Source organism: Prosopis cineraria, unplaced genomic scaffold (genome assembly GCF_029017545.1).
Source record: "Prosopis cineraria cultivar Desert tree isolate PC_DT_omini unplaced genomic scaffold, ASM2901754v1 PC12, whole genome shotgun sequence".
NCBI classification, from domain to species: Eukaryota; Viridiplantae; Streptophyta; class Magnoliopsida; order Fabales; family Fabaceae; genus Prosopis; species Prosopis cineraria.
In genome coordinates this window covers 5674243-5691536 of record NW_026555343.1, presented here as the reverse complement: position 1 = coordinate 5691536, position 17294 = coordinate 5674243, and the positions used below count along the sequence as shown (strand labels likewise).

The following is a 17294-nucleotide window of genomic DNA, read 5'->3' as shown; positions in this document are numbered from 1 at the left end:
AGCCCACTCCAATTTGGGCCATGGGATTTGAGCGAATGTATGGAACTCTTGGCTTCAAGACCAGAAGGGCACTGCGGGGGAGGCTGATTTCACAGTATAGCTAACACACCTTTAGGGCGGCATTGTGGAGGGATAACGGTCTTGTTTTCTTTTCTTTTTGTTATCAAAACAATTCTGTAGAATAGTTTTTTGAAACCAGTTTTAGAAACAAAAATGAAAAAAATCCATTTGAATCATTATTTTAAAAAACATGTCTAAATTGATGAAATAAAGGATGAAACAATAATTTATTCTATTAACATAATTATTATTAATGAAAGCATGACATTTTCTATATTTTCTCTAGTTTTGCATAATAAAAAGTACGAAACATCTAAAAAATGTTCTAGTTTTTTAGTTTTGCAGAACGACTATTAATTTTTTTTCATTTTTAAAAACAGATAACAGAAAATATATTTTCAAACTAGTTTTTTCTTCTTTTTTTGTTTTTCAGAATAAAAAGTTGTTCTAAAAACCGGTTGCCAAATAAGCACAACAAGTCGCTGCTCTTCTGTCCCATAATGTCTAGTAAGCCTAGCTCCTTGGACCACTTTTTTTTTTTTTGGCAATACACTGTTTTTTAATTGCCTAATGCTCGAAATAGGCTGCCCCCAAAAAGTAGGAAGATATTTAAAATGTAGAAAACCAGATGAAGGGCAAATGTTAGTAACCACATCATCATGGTATTATAGTTTTGACTCCATTAACTTAGTGCCTAAATTTTAATTCTGTGTATCTCAACTTCTGTAGTTTTTAACCATTTAAAATGTCGGCATTATATTTTAGAAAATCAAATTATAAGGAATAAAGTTATTTCTTAAAATCTAAAAATTAATATTCTAAATTGTTAAAACTATAAAAATTGAATTATACTGAGTTAATGTTTAAGAATTAAATTAAAATTTAAAGAATAAATTATATCTAGTTAAAGTTTAAAGATTGAATTACAATTGAATTAAAACTATGAAAATCAAATAACTAATTTGTTTTCCTAAATTTTATTATATTATTAACCTTAGCGTCATTCTGTCCCACTTTGGCCCCAAAAATGACTTTCAAGACAATCGGACGAGATTTATCGTTTTCTTTTAGTGTCAAATTGAATTAAATGTATCAATTAAAAATTAAATTTGGTCATCCAACCAATCTATATAAAAACAATTCTTTCATACATGCACATATGTATATATTGAACCAATTTGGATCTTCCAAATTAATTGAGAGACACTTGTTCAACTAGTGAATAAAGTTGAATCAACTTATTTTAAGATTTTCAGTTTAAGTCCTAATATATACAACCACATTAAATAAATGTCAACTTATTTTAAAATTTCAAGTTTAAGTCCTAATATATACAGCCGCATTAAATAAATATGTCAAACTTATAAAGCCACTGTTGATAATAACATTCTTGTACAGCAAAATTTCAGATTCGTCTAAACAAAAAATGAACCAGAGACTTCTCAAAACATCAAGTGGTGAAATAAAAAAAAAAAAATCCTCCAATTAACAAGTAAAAAATTCGTATGATCATTTACAAGTAAAAATCATGGATATATATCTATGGTAAATATGCATCGCAGAGCCAAATTCTTGTCAAGATCACACGCGAATCAGTTTCGTACTCACTTTAGAACCCTCTCCAAAAATAATAATGGCAGGGGTCATACAGAGATGTTGCCATCCTTTATTTTATGATTAAAAATAATTTGCAAAATTGAGTGTTCTAACTTTTAACCTCGGACAAGGTAAACCGCAAGCAGCAAAGCCCAAACAACGAAGGATCAGGAGCAAGGTTTGAACCAAACACCCCTCGTCCTTATAATACAACTCTTGCTAGCTCGTTGCGACAAATTTTGAGGGGCTCGAACAGAGACTTGTAATGACTCTACCTGCTAATTGATCAAGATGACACATTATTACTGTCTGAGCTAGTTGTATGCATCATGTCATGGCTTCACAGATCGTACAATCAAAACAGATTGAAGTTTCTCAAAATGATCACTGATTCAGAACTGTGCTGTGATTTACATGGCCATGCACATATCACCAACAACCTCGAGAATCATAAATTCAAAGACCAAAAGTATCCCATTGGGAAAACATGCTTTATTTTTCTTCGTATGTGCCATGTGGATATTCCATAAAAAATGGCTACAATATCCCTGACATCAGATTCACACTGTATCATCAATGAGACTGGCCACCACCATGCGTTGTTATTATTCTAGCTGTGAGTGATAATCCAGAATGATTTGAATCAAGAAAGCATAAGTAAGATGTTGGAGCCATTTCGGGATACACATGTAAATAAATGAAATGGCAGCAGTCAACAGGATACATAATCTTGAGGTACAAATTGATGCCGAACACGGATTACAAGGCTCAACAAATTTGAGTTTTCATGCTTGTCAATAAATCTGTCGACGTATAATAGCAAAACTAACCCAAGGCAGTGTTGAGATTTCTTGGACTCTTCCTCTCCACTTTTCATGTTTATCAGTGGCTCATGAAGCTGCTACTTCTAGGGCACTAGACAGTGGTCAAGCTGCAAAATAATGTGAAAGCCCTGCAGAAAAGACACAGCAATCACATAATCAAACACAAGACACTAGGATGTAAAATTATGTATTTCTTTATAGGTCTGCCATGTGTTTAAACATACATAAAGAGTTCAACTCTAGAAATTAAGTTTAAAACACAATAAATTATCATTTCTTGGTAAAGCAGTCTGGCACGTGTCCAAAACAATCAAGTTAGACAAGATGGTTTTTTGAAGTCCTGCTGCTGCAGAATTTCAAGCGTGTAGATTCTTTATGAAAGTAGCGAAGTTACCTGGGAAAACAAAATACATACAGAATAGGATTCCAGAGCTACTTTCAACTCCATGATTCCTCTTTAATTCTTTGTTTCTTTGGCCTTTTCACGTGTGCATTGTCCAAGGAAATTGGTTCCTCAACCATAGCATTTTGCTCTGGGATTAGTGATTCTCCCCCATTTTCTCTCTTCTTTGCACTTCTGCACAGATTATGCTAGAGTTACGCACAAAATATCTTCTATGCCAATAATATTAGTATTAGTCTAAAAATATGTTAAAAGTAAAGAACCTGTCACTTTGGGAAACATCTTCCAAGTTCTTGTCTAACCAATGAATGCTGCCAGTGGTATCTGGCTTCAGGGATCCAAAAACATGAAGTATTTCCTCATCAAAGCTGCAGAGATAAATCATTGGTGTGAATACTGTGATGAATAACTTGCCAGATGAAACTTTGACACGCTTAAAACATACATAAGCATATGTCTGATCTAATTAAAATTCAAGAAGCTAGAGAACAAATATAATTAACAATAGCAAATATTAACGAAGTTGCAATAGCAGCAGATATATCAAATCAATAAGCTTAAATGAGGCAATACTCTGTCTTTTCACAATGGAAAGCATCTTCAAGGAGACCTCCATGAGAAAAAATTGGAGATGTATTGGAGATGTATGAAACCAAATTCTTCCTAGTTGCTAATCAACAAAGGAGTGACCAAGGTTTCATGAAGTATTTGACAGACCATCTGAAAATACATAATTCTAAACAATTATTTGAAATGCACATTTCAGTCTACTTTTTAGATCTTACAGTGAGGTCAACTCACTTCATTGAATTGAATTCTGATGCAACATAGAAATGCATTGAACACGTAATCTTATTTTAAGCGGCATCAGCACTATCACCTCTTGACTTGAAAGCGTATCATGGTTCCAACCTTTATCACATGCCGCTTACGCAATCTGCTTGTATATCTACCTTGTCCACGTTTCTATTAGAAAAATACACAGCATGTAGACAACATTAATTATAAATACTAAAATAACAATCATGATTTTAAGGAGGAGGAAGATGTAGATAGATACTATTGAATATCAGGTTGAGGTTACTCACAATTTTGTATGAGAACTCTTCCCTAATGTCTTTGTCAACAATTATTGCAGAAGAAAAGCCGAGCACAATGGCATGAATAGATTCTTGTGTAAGCTTAACCACCTTCCCTTCTGAAAGCAACAATCAATTGACAAATTAGCAAAGAATACACAGGAGGTCCTAAAAACACTTGGGGATGTGAATAAACCCTGGAAAATTAAGAAAACAATAGATAAATCTATAAAACAGAAAAACATGCAGAATATTAGTCTGATATAACCAAGTAACTACAAAATACTAACATCCATGACTCTTAAATCACAATAAGTGAATTACCTAAAAGCATATCCGGCTTTGGAGAAAAAAGTAACAATTTCGCATTTAGTTTAACCCCAAAATAAGGATGAACTCCAGAAAGAATTTTTGCACATTTATCAAGGAGGTTGATATCATAGGCTAACACAACCCCATCAAAGATTTCACTGAACCTGCAAGGACAGCACAACCAAAACAGCATTATAAACAGGAGTGAGTATGTGGGGAGGAATATAATTCTCCATCACATCTTAAAACAAGTAACGTACTAACGTAAGCACATTGGCATGCTTAAACCACAAAAATTTCATGATACTTGAAAATGAAATTTAAACTCAAAAGTAAACTTATGGCTACCACTATGTGACACACAACACACATGCACGCATGTGTATGTGCATGTGCACATATTCAACATGCAGAGAGTTTGGCAATTCTATGATCGTCATTTTTTTCAATTTTCAAATATGTAAAATAAAACCTATATAACATAAATCTCACAATTTGTGGGACTTCTCTCACAGGGAAATGATAAAACAGAGCTAAAAAAGCCAGCACCCAAAATTGCCATAAATCTCTTTCTAACCCAATAAAAAGATAATAACAGCTAAAACTTCATCAAAAATCATGTCCTTTAAACATAACAAAAACCATAATTGCAATCATAAATCGTACTAAAATATAAAATCAAAGGAAGGTGCAATAACTTACGTGAAAAGCAAAGTGCTGAGCTCATTGAGAACTGCTTGGGGAACTTTTTTACTTTTTGAAGGATGAACATATACGACTAGATTAGCATCTGACACCTTCAACCCCTCCATTGCTACTACTCCTGTTTTGTGGAGCAGAAGCGAAGCTACTCTTTGCCCAACAATAGCCTTCCAAAACTGTGAAATCTTTAGCAAAACAAGAAAGAAAAAAAGAAAGAAAAATGAAGGAATCGCAACAAGAATGAATCATAGATTTAGACTGCAAGTTGGGAATATGTCACGAGTCCCACATTGGGGAGCCTAACAAGTAGTGTGGAATTTATAAGAGTGAAGGGTTCTCCCAACCAACAAGTTAGTCTTTTGGAATGGACTCTCCTTTTGAACTTGTGCTCGTTATATTAATGCTTTCATTGAGAGGCTGATGTCACGGAAAAGGCTACCCACCAAGGGTTCTGACCAGTCAAAGGCCGAGTGAAGCGCCGTAGAGTAAAGCCGCTGGGAATGTCAGCTCTTAACGGGGTGGCATTGTCACAAATCCCACATCAGGGAGCCTCATAAGTGGTGTGGGGTTTATAAGTGTAAGGGACTCTCCCACCCAACAAGCTAGTCTTTTGAAATTTTCAATGTCACGACCACAAGCCCTCTGAATAGAACTCACCTCCAAAAGGCGCCTCGCAAGAGGAGGGTGCCCGGTTGACTTATAAACCACCCTCTACCAATGTGGCCTCCTGATATGGGACTCATGACATAGCCCACCCCTCAAAAGCTGGCGTCCGCGACGGCTCACGCTCCACGGCGCTTCATTCGGCCTTCAACTAGTCGGCCCCTCCATGGGCAGTCCTTTCCGCGAATGGCAACTCTTAACGAGAGCACCAATGTCACGACCACAAGCCCTCTGGATAGAACTCGCCCCCTAAAAGGTACCTCATAAGAGAAGGGTGATTTATAATCCACACTCCACCAATGTGGTCTCCTGACATGACAGAATATGGTGCAAGTCATTTGAGAAGTGAAAAGAGAAAACAAGGCTGCAATATGAATGAGGTGGAAAGCAATTGAAATGTCTGGAAACTATAAAAATTGGATTTCTTTCTTCCATATAAGAAAAAACTATATTGTACTCCCCACCTCAATCTGCTGCGTAATACAGTACTAAGCCATTTTCTTTTTCTCTTGCTACCCCCAGGGAAAAAAACTGTATGCATTTTAACCCCAAACATGAAAAACTCTAAGTTGCAAAGAAGAAGTGGCTGAGGGTCAGTTTGAGATTAAAGGATCAGCAGATACTCAGCACCAGGTAAGCTCAAAGTGGATAAATAACTATACATAAGACAGACGAGAAAAGCATCCAAGTGGAGTGTTTAAAAACAAGTTCAGAAAACTCAGCATTTTCCGACATCCGGAGACCTGAAATCGTTGGGTGCCCAGTACGGAAAGGAAAAAATTTTGGGAAAAGAAACACTTAAAAAATCATACCCCACGACGTCAGCAAACGGTGCTTGTCGAAAGGTAGGACGCCGAGCTGTACACAACCCAGGCCTGCTGGGGAAGATACTATAAGAAATAAGCCGCCACCTGACAGAACGTTCACGAAGAACGAAAAGAGGACAAGGCGGACGCTGCCCGGTCTTCAGACTTCAGAGCAAGGGAATGAAGTAGGTGATAGCTGATTCAGTTGAAGTCCGACCAATACTCTATGCTCAGGGGATTTGGAGGCTATGGTGTCGAAGCCGCTTTAAGGGGCTAACTAGGGTTTTGATATTTCTGACTTTTTTCTGTGGAAGGATGGATTTCATGGCACATGAATATTCACCCCGTAATTCTGCTGGATCCCCTGTCCCCTCAATTTTTAATGTAATATTTTTATTTTGTAATTGTAATAATAATTAAAATTTTATTGGAAAAAAAAATTAATCAATATTTTAATTTTAATATTATAGTATTATTAATTAGTACTAATTAAATTTTAAAATTTATTTATTAATGTTAAAAAATTAAGCAGCTACAAAACAAAGATATTAGGAGAAAAAGTAAAGACAAGAGAATGAGAAAATTTCTTATAAATTATTGTGTCCTTCAATATAAATTGCATGCTATATTTATAAATATGATCTTACATATTAAAGGTTACACAAATGATAAAGATAAATAAAGGATAATCAACTTTCATGATGATAAGAGTTTCATGGGAGAAAATGAAGATGAAAAGGTGATGAAGATGGGCATTCCCTATCCTTTTAATATTCATAATACTCCCCTTGAATGTTCATTATATAAGAATGTACCTTATTAAAAACTTCAATTAAGAAAAACCTAGTAAAAAAAAAAAGTACATCATTCATTTATATGCTATTTAATACTGTCTCATTAAAAACCTTATTAGGAAAACCTAATAAAAAAAACTTAGACAAGGAAAAAAGAGTACAATGCGTATTAACTCCCATTTTGACAACATCAATTGATATCTCTAAGTCTGCGAAATCCAATATCATGAATAAACTTTTCAAATATTTTAGCAAGAAGTGACTTAGTGCACATATTAGCTAGATTTTCTTTTGAACGAATTTGCTGGATATTAATTTTATCATTCTTTTGAAGATTGTGAGTGAAAAAAAATTGGTGAAATATATTTCATTCTATCTCCTTTAATGTACCCTTCTTTCAATTGAGTAATATAAGCAGTATTATCTTCATATATGATTGTCAGAATCATTTTGTTAAAAGACAAACCATAAGTAGTTCGAATGTGATGAATTAATGATTTAACTACATACATTCTTGACTTCCTTCATATACAGCTAGAATTTATGCAAGATTAGATGATGTGGCTAATGTTGTTTGTTTCATAAATCATCATGAAATGGTTATACCACCACATGTGAACAAATAGCTTGTATGTAATCTACCAACATAAGGCTTAAACAAAAATCCAACATCTACATAACCAATAACGTCAACTTTAGGTACTTTGGAATAAAATAATCACATATCCATAATACCCTTAAGATAACGAAAAATGCGCTTAACACCATTCCTGTTCTTTTGTGTTAGTGAAGAATTATATCTCGTTAATAAGTTAATAGCAAATGAGATATCAAGTCGCATGTGACTAATAAGATACATTAGTGCTCCGATTGCACTAAGATATGGTGTTTCTGGATCGAGAAGTTTTTCGTCACATTTTTAAGGTCTAAAAGGATTTTTATCTATCTTCAATGATCTTACAATCATTGGGACACATCATAGATGTAATTTATCCACATAACAATGTTTTAAGACCTTTCTTGTATACGTTTCTTGATATAGAAAAATTGCATTATTCATATATTTCATTTGTAATTCAAGGCAAAATTTTGTTCTTCCAAAATCTTTTATTTCAAATTCTTTCTTTAAGCAATTTATAACTTTGAAAGCTCTTTAGGTGTTTCAATAATATTTATGTCATCAACATAAATAGTAATTATAGCAAACTCTTTTTCAAATCTTTTCATAAAATTACAAGGGCAAATTGGATCATTTTTATATTATTCTTTCAACAGATATTCACTAAGTTAGTTATACTACATATATCTTGATTATTTCAATCCATATAAGGATTTATTTAACTTAATTAAATAATTTTTGTGAGAACTTGAATTGTATGCTTTTAGCAATTTGAATCATTTAGAGAGTTTCATGTAAATGTCACTATCGAGTGAACCATACAAATAAGTTGTAATAACATTCATTAGATGCAAATTGAGTACTTCACTTATTGCTAGGCTAATTAAATATCAAAAAGTAGTTACATCTACTATTGGTGAGTATGTTTTAACAACATCAATTCCAAGCCTTTGTGTAAATCCTTAAGTCACAAGCCGTATCTTATATCTTACAATTTCATTATTTTCATTTCTTTCTCGCACAAAAACCCATTTATATCTAACCGACTTAATACCTTCGGGTGTATAGACTATAAATCTAAAAACATTTCGCTTTTCAAGTGATTTTAATTCTGCCTCAATTGTGTCTTTCCATTTTGGCCAATCCTCTCTTTGTTTGCATTCCTTAGTGTATTTTGGTTCGCGATTTTCATTATCATTTATTACATCAAGCGTTACATTATATGCAAAAATATCGTTGATGTTAACATCATTTCGATTCCATTGTATTTCATTTATAACATAATTTATTGAGATCTCATTATTTTCACACATTGCAACTACCTAAACTTCTTCTAGAATTAAAATATTAGTAGTGTTAATGACTCTTCGTGAGTTACTAACTTTTCTTGATTTCCTCAATCTAACCATCTGTGTTTCTAACCCCTTTTTTTTCAAGGACTTTTATCTTTAAAACCAATAGGCCTTCCACATTTTATGCATTCTTTAGAATCATTTGCAATAAAGGCTATCCAACAGGGACATCAATTCTAATTAGAGCATTAGTAGTTAGAATATGTGATTTAGTTATTTTCTTTGGTCAATAAATGCATTTGTCAATTAATTTGCTAAATTTTATAAATAAATTATCTTTTGAACTTCTAGTTCACATTGCTTTGTATGGGGATGAAGATGAGATAATGATAATTCATCTCAACTAATTTCTTTTTCCAACTGCTTATTTTCTCTCCTAATGTTGGGAAAACTAATTAATCAAAATGATAATCAGTAAATCTAGCTATAAAATAAATCTCCTATTGATGGTTTTAAATATTTAATTATAGATGGAGATTCATATATTCTCATTCTTTTTTGAGGACCTATCTTAGTATGTTGTGATGGAGTAATCAGAATATATACTGCACATCAAAAAATTCTTAGATGGAAAATATTAGGTTCCTAACCAAAAATCAATTCTAAAGGAGAGCTCTTAGGATAACTTGTTGGCCTGATATGAATTAATGATGCTACATGTAAAATTGCATGTCCCTAAGTAGAAATTGAGAGATTCGACCGCATAAATAATGGTTGTGTAATCAATTGTAAGCATTTGATTAATGATTCTGCAAGTCTATTTTGTGTATGAACGTGTGCTATAGGATGTTCAATATCAATTCCAAGAGACATGCGATATTCATTAAAAGCTTGTAAAGTAAATTCACCAACATTACCTAGACGTATTTTTTGAATAGGATGTGCTCTTAATCTAATAAGTTGAGCAAACAATTTTGGAAATGTTAGGTTAACAGAAGATAATAAGCAAACACGCAATTATTTTGTCGATGCATCAATTAAAACCATAAAGTACTTAAATGGTTTGCATGATGGGTGTATAGGTCCACAAATATTACCTTGTATGCGTTCTAGAAATATGAAAGAATCATTTTCTATTTTTGCTGGTGATGATCAAATAACTAACTTTCCTTTAAAACATGTAGCACATGAGAAATTATAGAATTGTGGAATATGTTGACCTTTCAATGAATGTCTATATGATTTTTCAATTATCTTTTGCATTATAATTGACCTGGCATGGCCTAGCTGATTATGTCAAATATTGAGTTTATTACCATTTGTAAACTTCTAGTTTACAATAGCATGTGTTTCAATTGTATTTATAAATGTATAATACAAGCTAATGTAAAAGGCAGGTAATTTTTCTAGTGTCCATTTTTTACCAAAAATTAAATTTGTGATATTAATATATTCTATATTTTCTTCATTTATTTCTCAATATGGTATCCATTTCTGTGGATATCCTTGAAACTTAATAATTTTTTTGGACTTAGTAGAATAAAATGCACGATCAATGTGTAATTTTGTTCCTCCAAACAATAATATATTAGCTCTACCAAAGCCATCCATCATCTTTATACTTTTGGGTATAGTTTAAACATTAACTTCTTACATTACCAAAGGAGAAAAATATTTTCTATTTTTAAATTTTGTATGAGTTGTTGCACTATCAACGAGACACATATTTCTATTATTGTCGTTAGTACCAATCAAATGAATACTCATTCTTCATTAAAAAAACATAAAAATATATAATTAAAACATGGCACAAGAAAACTTTATTCATTGAAAAAAACATCATAAGTAAATTCTCTAAAAAAAATAACATTATAAGTAAATTCTTTATTCCAATGCAACAAAATTAAAATGATACTTAACTATAAAATTTAACAATATCAAGATTTAAAAAATTTACCTCTGGACATTTTCATCCCCAATTAGGTGATCAATTCTTCCTTTAGGATTGGCAAAGAAATCAACAACATTCAAATAGATAACGTTCATGTCGCCATAATCAAAATCGCCTTCTTCAGAAATAAAATGTGTCTTTATCTTCACCTTTTTGTTTTTACTTTTACTTTTAAGCGAATCTTAGTAAAGATTAGTCAAATGTTTTGAAGTACGAAAAGTACGTGACCAAATGACCTTTACAACCACAATGTTAATACAAATTTTCTATATTATTGTCGTCATCGTCGTTGTCATCATCATCCCCACTTGTTTCTTTCTCATTTTCTCTTCATTATTTATCTACTTTTGGTGAAAAGATGTACTACCATGGCCATGTCCACGTCCACGACTATGGCCATGACCATAGCCAAAATCCTGAGCTCGAGCTGATTCATTTGGCACTACATTCACTTTTGGAAATGGGGTAGAACTTGTTGGACGAGATTCATCATTTTTTTTATAGATTACCAGAGTTCTCGTGTTGATAATGTGTTATAAAATTAAGTAACTAAAAAATAAAGATATTGGGAAAAGAAGTAGAGACAAGAAAATGAGATAATTTCTTATAGATTATTGTGTCCTTCAATACAAATTATATGCCCTATTTATAGGCATAATCTTACACATAAAAGGTTACACAAATGATAGAGGCAAATAAAGAGTAATTAACTCTCATGATTGGGAGAGTTTCATGGAAGAATATGAAGACGGAGTTTCGCTATCCTTTTAATATTCATAACAATCAATGAATTACATTTTCATGATATGATATATTTTTTACTTTGGTTTCATCTGAATAAATTTTTCGCTTGCTTGTTTGATGGCAAATATGTATATATATATAATATATATATATATATATATATATTGCTTGTTTGTTTTCTGAAATTTGGGATTTCTTGCTGGATTTTCAAGTGTTTGTGATTCAGGTTATAGCATGAAAAATATAGCGACCAAATTGTAAATTAATCTAATTGATAATAGATTATTTTGAAAATCATAATATCTGAGGGATGAATTAAACAAAAACTATTATTAAGAAGGGATTAAAATGAAATTTTGTTCAAATAAAATATGAAAAATGTTTCTACCCCAAAAAAAAAATAGAAAAAGTGTTTATTTTTATATAATAATAAATAATAAATCATCTGAAAATATTTCTAATATCAAATTACTTTTAGGTCGAATTCTCAAATCAGTTGATAATGGATTCATGCCTGTAACAAAAATGTAAAAAAATAATTGAAGACAATATGATACTCGGTCCTCGGACGACAACAACGGTTAACAGCACTACAAAATGGTTCCTTCTGGATTAAACGGCACGGGTGAAAGAGTGATTTCTTTATCCTTTCTCTGTCGCTCTCTTCATTTCTCACATCTTCATGGATTCGCTTTCTATACTTCTCCCTTCTTTTCCACTCTCCAAAAAGCACTCCAAAACCCAGAAAAATCCGTCTGAATTCAAACCCTTCAATCTTCTCTCAAACCCCAAACCACCTGATACTTCATTCCAACGTTCATATCCCACTAAGAACATTCCTATTTCGCTCCAAACCCATTCTCAGAGTTCTCTTCAAAATTTAGCCAACTGCTTCTCTTTCGCTTTAATTGACCTCTTAGCTACTTTTCCGTGCCTTGCCTCTGAATCTGTGGCCGAGCCAGCATTGGGAAAAATCAGCCTGGAATCGATTGTAGTTTCGATTGATAACTTTTTCAACAGATACCCTTTTTTCGTTGCTGGGTGTACTTTCATTTGGCTCGTTGTTATACCTCTGACTCAAGAGTATTTCAGAAAATACAAGTTCATATCTGCCATAGATGCATACCGGAAGCTCCGAGATGACCCTAATTCTCAGCTCTTGGACATAAGAGATGGAAAGAATTTGAAGTTCCTGAGATCTCCCAATTTGAAAATTTTGAATAAGGAAGTAGTGCAGGTTGAGTTTTCAGAAGGAGACGAAGAGGGGTTTATCAAGAAGGTATTGGAAAGCTTCAACGATGCGCCAAATACAGTCCTTTGTATTCTGGAGAAGTAAGCGAAACAAAATATAGAATTTCAAAGCAATATATTCTCCTATGGTGAAAAAAGATTCTGAATCTTGTGTTCTTTAGGTTTAAAAGACAGATTTTTGGAAACCAAAAGGGCAAAATGAAAATTATAGTTTGTGCCATAATAAAAAAAATTGTCTGATCAAATTGTTTAATTGGGCAAATGCAGAGTTGTTTCTGACGGTTTTACTTTTGGACCTCTATGAAGGTCAAGTAAAAAATTATGTTAGAAATTTGATATGCATAATTTATTTGACCGTTAAAATTTTAAACTATCGGACAAATAATCATATTATGGGACGTGGAAGAATGTACGTGATGCATTTTCAGTTTTTTGCTCTTGCAAAGGACTGATTGGATAATTGCTTCAATCTTTGGTCCTGTGACATGTAAAGAGCCTAGGGGCCTTCTCTGCGCAGTTTTTTCTTGTTTGTGAGGCAAGCTAATTTATTTTGACCTACAAAATGTCTTAATTTGATGTGTCATATTTCATCATCTGATTACACTGTTGACTTCTTCACTTCATGATTTTTACAGAAGATTGAAATATTTAGTTTATATAAATAAGTCTGTCATAAGGTGGATAGAAATTGCATTGTAGACGAACAGAATTTCATTTTCTTTTACTAAATGCTATACACAATTACAAAGTTCACTAGCTGCTTCGTTTTTTGTGTGTAAGGTAGTTTTGATGGTAAATCCATGCGAGTAGCTGAGTTGCTATTTAAGAATGGTTTCAAGGAGGCCTATGCAATTAGAGGTGGAGTTAGAGGCGAGCAAGGGTGGATGGTATGTGTTTTCTTTTGGCCCAATTCTGGCTGATGTTCTTTACCACGGAAAATTTATAAGAAATTTGATATATGTTGGCAAATAATCAAATTCTTCAACCTTTACTTTGGCATCTATTTAATACTCTGTTGAATTCGAAAAATCCTAAATTGGGGATTCATTATTAAGTTATGATAATTCAGTTCCCACCCTTTGATTTGATTATTACCTTAGAATCAAGGTTTCAGGTTGTGGAAAGTCTGTTGGAAGGATGGTTTAGAGGAATGAATTTTATGCCTCTATATTTGCAGGAAATACAGGATAACCTTTTACCTCCTTCTGTGCATATTTACCCAAGGAAAAAGAAAAATGCTTCAGAACAACTTGGTGCCAATGGGGCCATTCAGCAAAATAAAGATAACGGCAACACTATATTGCCAGATGTCCCCAAATCTGTAGATCAAAAGTTGGACAGTGGACGGGTGAGAAAGTCAGCAGAATCCTTTCCAGATGTTAAAATTGATTCTAAAGCTTCCTCCTCTCCCTACCCGAATGTACGTTCACTGAAACTATATTTTTTCTCCCCAGTTACCATTCATTTAAGTACTGTCAATCATTTTTGGATATTTTAGCAAGAAACAAAAAGCATGTCCTTGTAAGATTTAATAATATTCTGTTTGTTCATTGGTGAAAGGCTCAACTCCTTCCTCATTGTAATCAATGAGCAAATATGTGGGAGCACGAAAGTTAGCATTTCAATAGGACCATAGTTGGGCTCACACTTGTATACCGTGGCATGTTACTTTACTGGTGTTCTAAATCACACTGTTTAAGAAATAGGGAGAAAAATAGTTTAGGATGACATGGTATATAATATTAGGGTGATTCTCTGGAAAGCACTCCCTTTCAAAATGTTAATCTCTCTCTATCTCTCTCATTCATAATATAATGTATGTAATATTACTTTATTGATTAGAACAATCTGAAAGTCTCAAGATCCATCTAATGGTGAGGCCTATTGAGAAGCAAAGGTCTCTAATAAATTGCCCTATGATTTAGGTACTCAATGATGGCGTGGGTAAGAATGACCATTCTACCTCTGTTTGTGGTAATATTATAACTACGCAAAGACACCAACCCTCTTTGTTTATGGATAATGTATGCACTTCTTTTCTTGCATCATATCATGTCAAGGACCATTTGCATTAAAAAGATTGAACTGCTAAGTAAATGTTCTTGAATAATTTTATTATATCTCTTACATTTTTAGTGAAAGTCCCATTAGACTCACAAACTCAAGTAGTTACGTGAAGGCCTATGAATAGTTTTATTTAATCTCCAGAATTTCATGCTTCAATCCCACAACTAAATAGGGACTTTTTCATGATTGTTTTTATGTTCTTGACAGTACCCAGATATGAAGCCACCATCCTCCCCAACGCCATCAAAGCCGCAATAGCAACATTGTTGGTATATGATTCCCATTCTTGCCTAATATTTGATTGTTTTAACTTGACTATGATATCTTCTGTTTTATGTATGTTAAATTTCTGGAATAATTGAAGCAGTGTTTTCAGTTAGGAATGAGCTACAGAATTATTTGTCACCTTTTCTTTCCTGGCAATGAAAATTAGTCTTGTAATAATGGATTTATTGCATGTGATCCTAAGTCCTCACTATTTACGAACAAAACCAATCTGAATTTCTTCTGTAAAGTTAAAATAGTACAAAATTCAGTTACACTAAAGAAATAGGTGTGCCATCTATCATTTTGGAAGACACACCAGCCCTAAACTATTGAGGTGGAATACTTTGGCTGGCTTGGACACACCAATGCATACAACAACTAAACCTTGCACGCATAACATTTCATGAGCAGAGACATCATAGAATAAAGAGAATAATTTACCAAGAAGGATTATGATGAGTAGTGAGACTTTTACTTCAATGTTTTATTTTACCTGCTGAAGGATATTGGGATACTCTTTGATTAATGTACATAAACTCATACTGTGATCTACATTTATGTTTGAACGAAAGAAACAAATAGAACAGCAGTAATTTGATAAAACCTATGGCTGCCTTTGTGATCGATCAAAAAACCAACCCTATGCGTATCTATTTGTATCTTTCCATGTTTGTCAGTTGTCAGCTGTCAGATTGTTGATGGGTGGCTTGGGGTCAGGCATTCCCTCGTCGTAATCCTTTTACATATTAGCCATTCCTGGGTTTGATATGTTTGTTTTAATTTTTTCCCTTCAGAGTTCTATGCAAATTTTTGTAGAACAAATATTAAAATAAAGTCAACCTTTAGGAGTAGTGGAGTCAAACAAGAAGTCCTTGAAGTTAGCTATCCTGGGAGGGCCAAATGGAATTTTACTTGTTTCATTATAATCTTTGAATATAAATTTCGGTTTCTTTGTATTACTAAATAAAGATGCTATCATTATTCTTTTATCTTCTTGACAGGGTCCCCCAGAAATGAAGCCATCAGCTACCTGATTCTTTCATCCATCAGAGCTTCAACAGTGATCTGGTTAACTATGACATTCTCAACTGGCATCTTTAGGCAGAAATGAGTTTTATAAGCAGAAATCGAGTAGTTGAATTTCTTATCTCCACAATTGTATTTTCTTTGTATGCTTGTTGAATTTCAGAGATAGTGAAAACTATGTTCTCAGTTATGATTGAGCTTAGGGAATTAGTTGTCTTTTTTTTGTTCCCCGACAGCAATCAAAATTCTTTGTATCTTAATGAATGTACTGCATGAGATCCTTTGTCCTCACACTGTACCCACAGAATCAATCGGACTCTCATTTGTGATTGTTATTCTATGAAGCTGTTTAATAAGCCAGCATGAGAAATTACATTTAAATTGAAATATATTAGGAATTTGTGGTGCGAGCAAGGTATCTATTCCCCTGTGGTTTCTGGAAAATATGTTTTGAAGATGACAAGTCTTGCTCAGAAACGTGTTTCTTGAGTTTTATGGATTATCACATGCAGTTTTAGAAAGCTGATTTTTCTTAAAGAATGACTTCCTTCTTACACTTTGTTTCTATTATCCATGTATTGGTGAAAAGAAAGACTTCAAATTGGTTTCTCTGAAAATTAAAAAATATGGACTTAGCATGCACATCGTATGAAGAGAGTTTATCTTCAGATAACATTGTAGGAATGGAAAGCTCTTATCAAAGGATATCTTAAAAACAACAATCTTTGGAAGCCCAATGCACCCATTCAACAATCTTTAGACACAAATACACAACATTGTCCGACATATCAAGACAGATTTTAAAAGGGAAAATGACAGTTGGGGTCAATTTTGACAA

At 33.1% G+C, this 17294-nt stretch overlaps 2 protein-coding genes across 11 annotated transcripts; one reads left to right on the top strand and one right to left on the bottom strand.

The window, feature by feature from the left end:
• Positions 1 to 2111: 2111 nt before the first annotated feature.
• LOC129287620 (uncharacterized) lies at positions 2112 to 6758 on the bottom strand. Of its 8 annotated transcripts, none has more exons than XM_054923836.1 (9): positions 6452 to 6751; positions 5634 to 5948; positions 4977 to 5161; positions 4287 to 4438; positions 3972 to 4081; positions 3764 to 3849; positions 3147 to 3251; positions 2875 to 3057; positions 2112 to 2608 (listed from the first exon to the last, which is right to left on the bottom strand). In XM_054923836.1, the coding sequence occupies exons 3-8, from the start codon at positions 5084 to 5086 to the stop codon at positions 2919 to 2921; spliced, it is 702 nt and encodes a 233-aa protein (XP_054779811.1). In that variant the 5' UTR covers positions 5087 to 5161; positions 5634 to 5948; positions 6452 to 6751; the 3' UTR covers positions 2112 to 2608; positions 2875 to 2918. The 8 variants fall into 8 exon arrangements, 7 of the variants coding, with proteins under 7 accessions (XP_054779811.1, XP_054779813.1, XP_054779812.1 ...); XM_054923838.1 differs by having other exon boundaries at positions 4977 to 5152; XM_054923837.1 differs by having other exon boundaries at positions 5900 to 5948.
• Positions 6759 to 12472: 5714 nt separating this feature from the next.
• LOC129287927 (rhodanese-like domain-containing protein 4A, chloroplastic) lies at positions 12473 to 16812 on the top strand. 3 transcript variants are annotated; one of them, XM_054924213.1, is made up of 5 exons: positions 12473 to 13177; positions 13881 to 13983; positions 14274 to 14516; positions 15371 to 15428; positions 16432 to 16812. In XM_054924213.1, exons 1-4 carry the CDS (start codon positions 12528 to 12530, stop codon positions 15419 to 15421), a joined length of 1047 nt encoding a protein of 348 aa, XP_054780188.1. In that variant the 5' UTR covers positions 12473 to 12527; the 3' UTR covers positions 15422 to 15428; positions 16432 to 16812. The 3 variants fall into 3 exon arrangements, with proteins under 3 accessions (XP_054780188.1, XP_054780187.1, XP_054780185.1); XM_054924212.1 differs by having other exon boundaries at positions 15371 to 15432; XM_054924210.1 differs by lacking the exons at positions 15371 to 15428; positions 16432 to 16812 and adding an exon at positions 15022 to 15327.
• Positions 16813 to 17294: the final 482 nt, after the last annotated feature.

Coding starts and splice junctions, on each gene's coding strand:
- LOC129287620 (XM_054923841.1), bottom strand. CDS start 5,086: ATGGAGGGGTTGAAGGTGTCAGATGCTAATCTAGTCGTATATGTTCAT. Junction 4,082..4,286: donor AAAGCCGGATATGCTTTTAG/GTAATTCACTTA, acceptor TGTTGCTTTCAG/AAGGGAAGGTGGTTAAGCTT. Junction 3,850..3,971: donor AAGAGTTCTCATACAAAATT/GTGAGTAACCTC, acceptor TTTTTCTAATAG/AAACGTGGACAAGGTAGATA.
- LOC129287927 (XM_054924210.1), top strand. CDS start 12,528: ATGGATTCGCTTTCTATACTTCTCCCTTCTTTTCCACTCTCCAAAAAG. Junction 13,178..13,880: donor GTCCTTTGTATTCTGGAGAA/GTAAGCGAAACA, acceptor TGTGTAAGGTAG/TTTTGATGGTAAATCCATGC. Junction 14,517..15,021: donor CCTCCTCTCCCTACCCGAAT/GTACGTTCACTG, acceptor CCTATGATTTAG/GTACTCAATGATGGCGTGGG.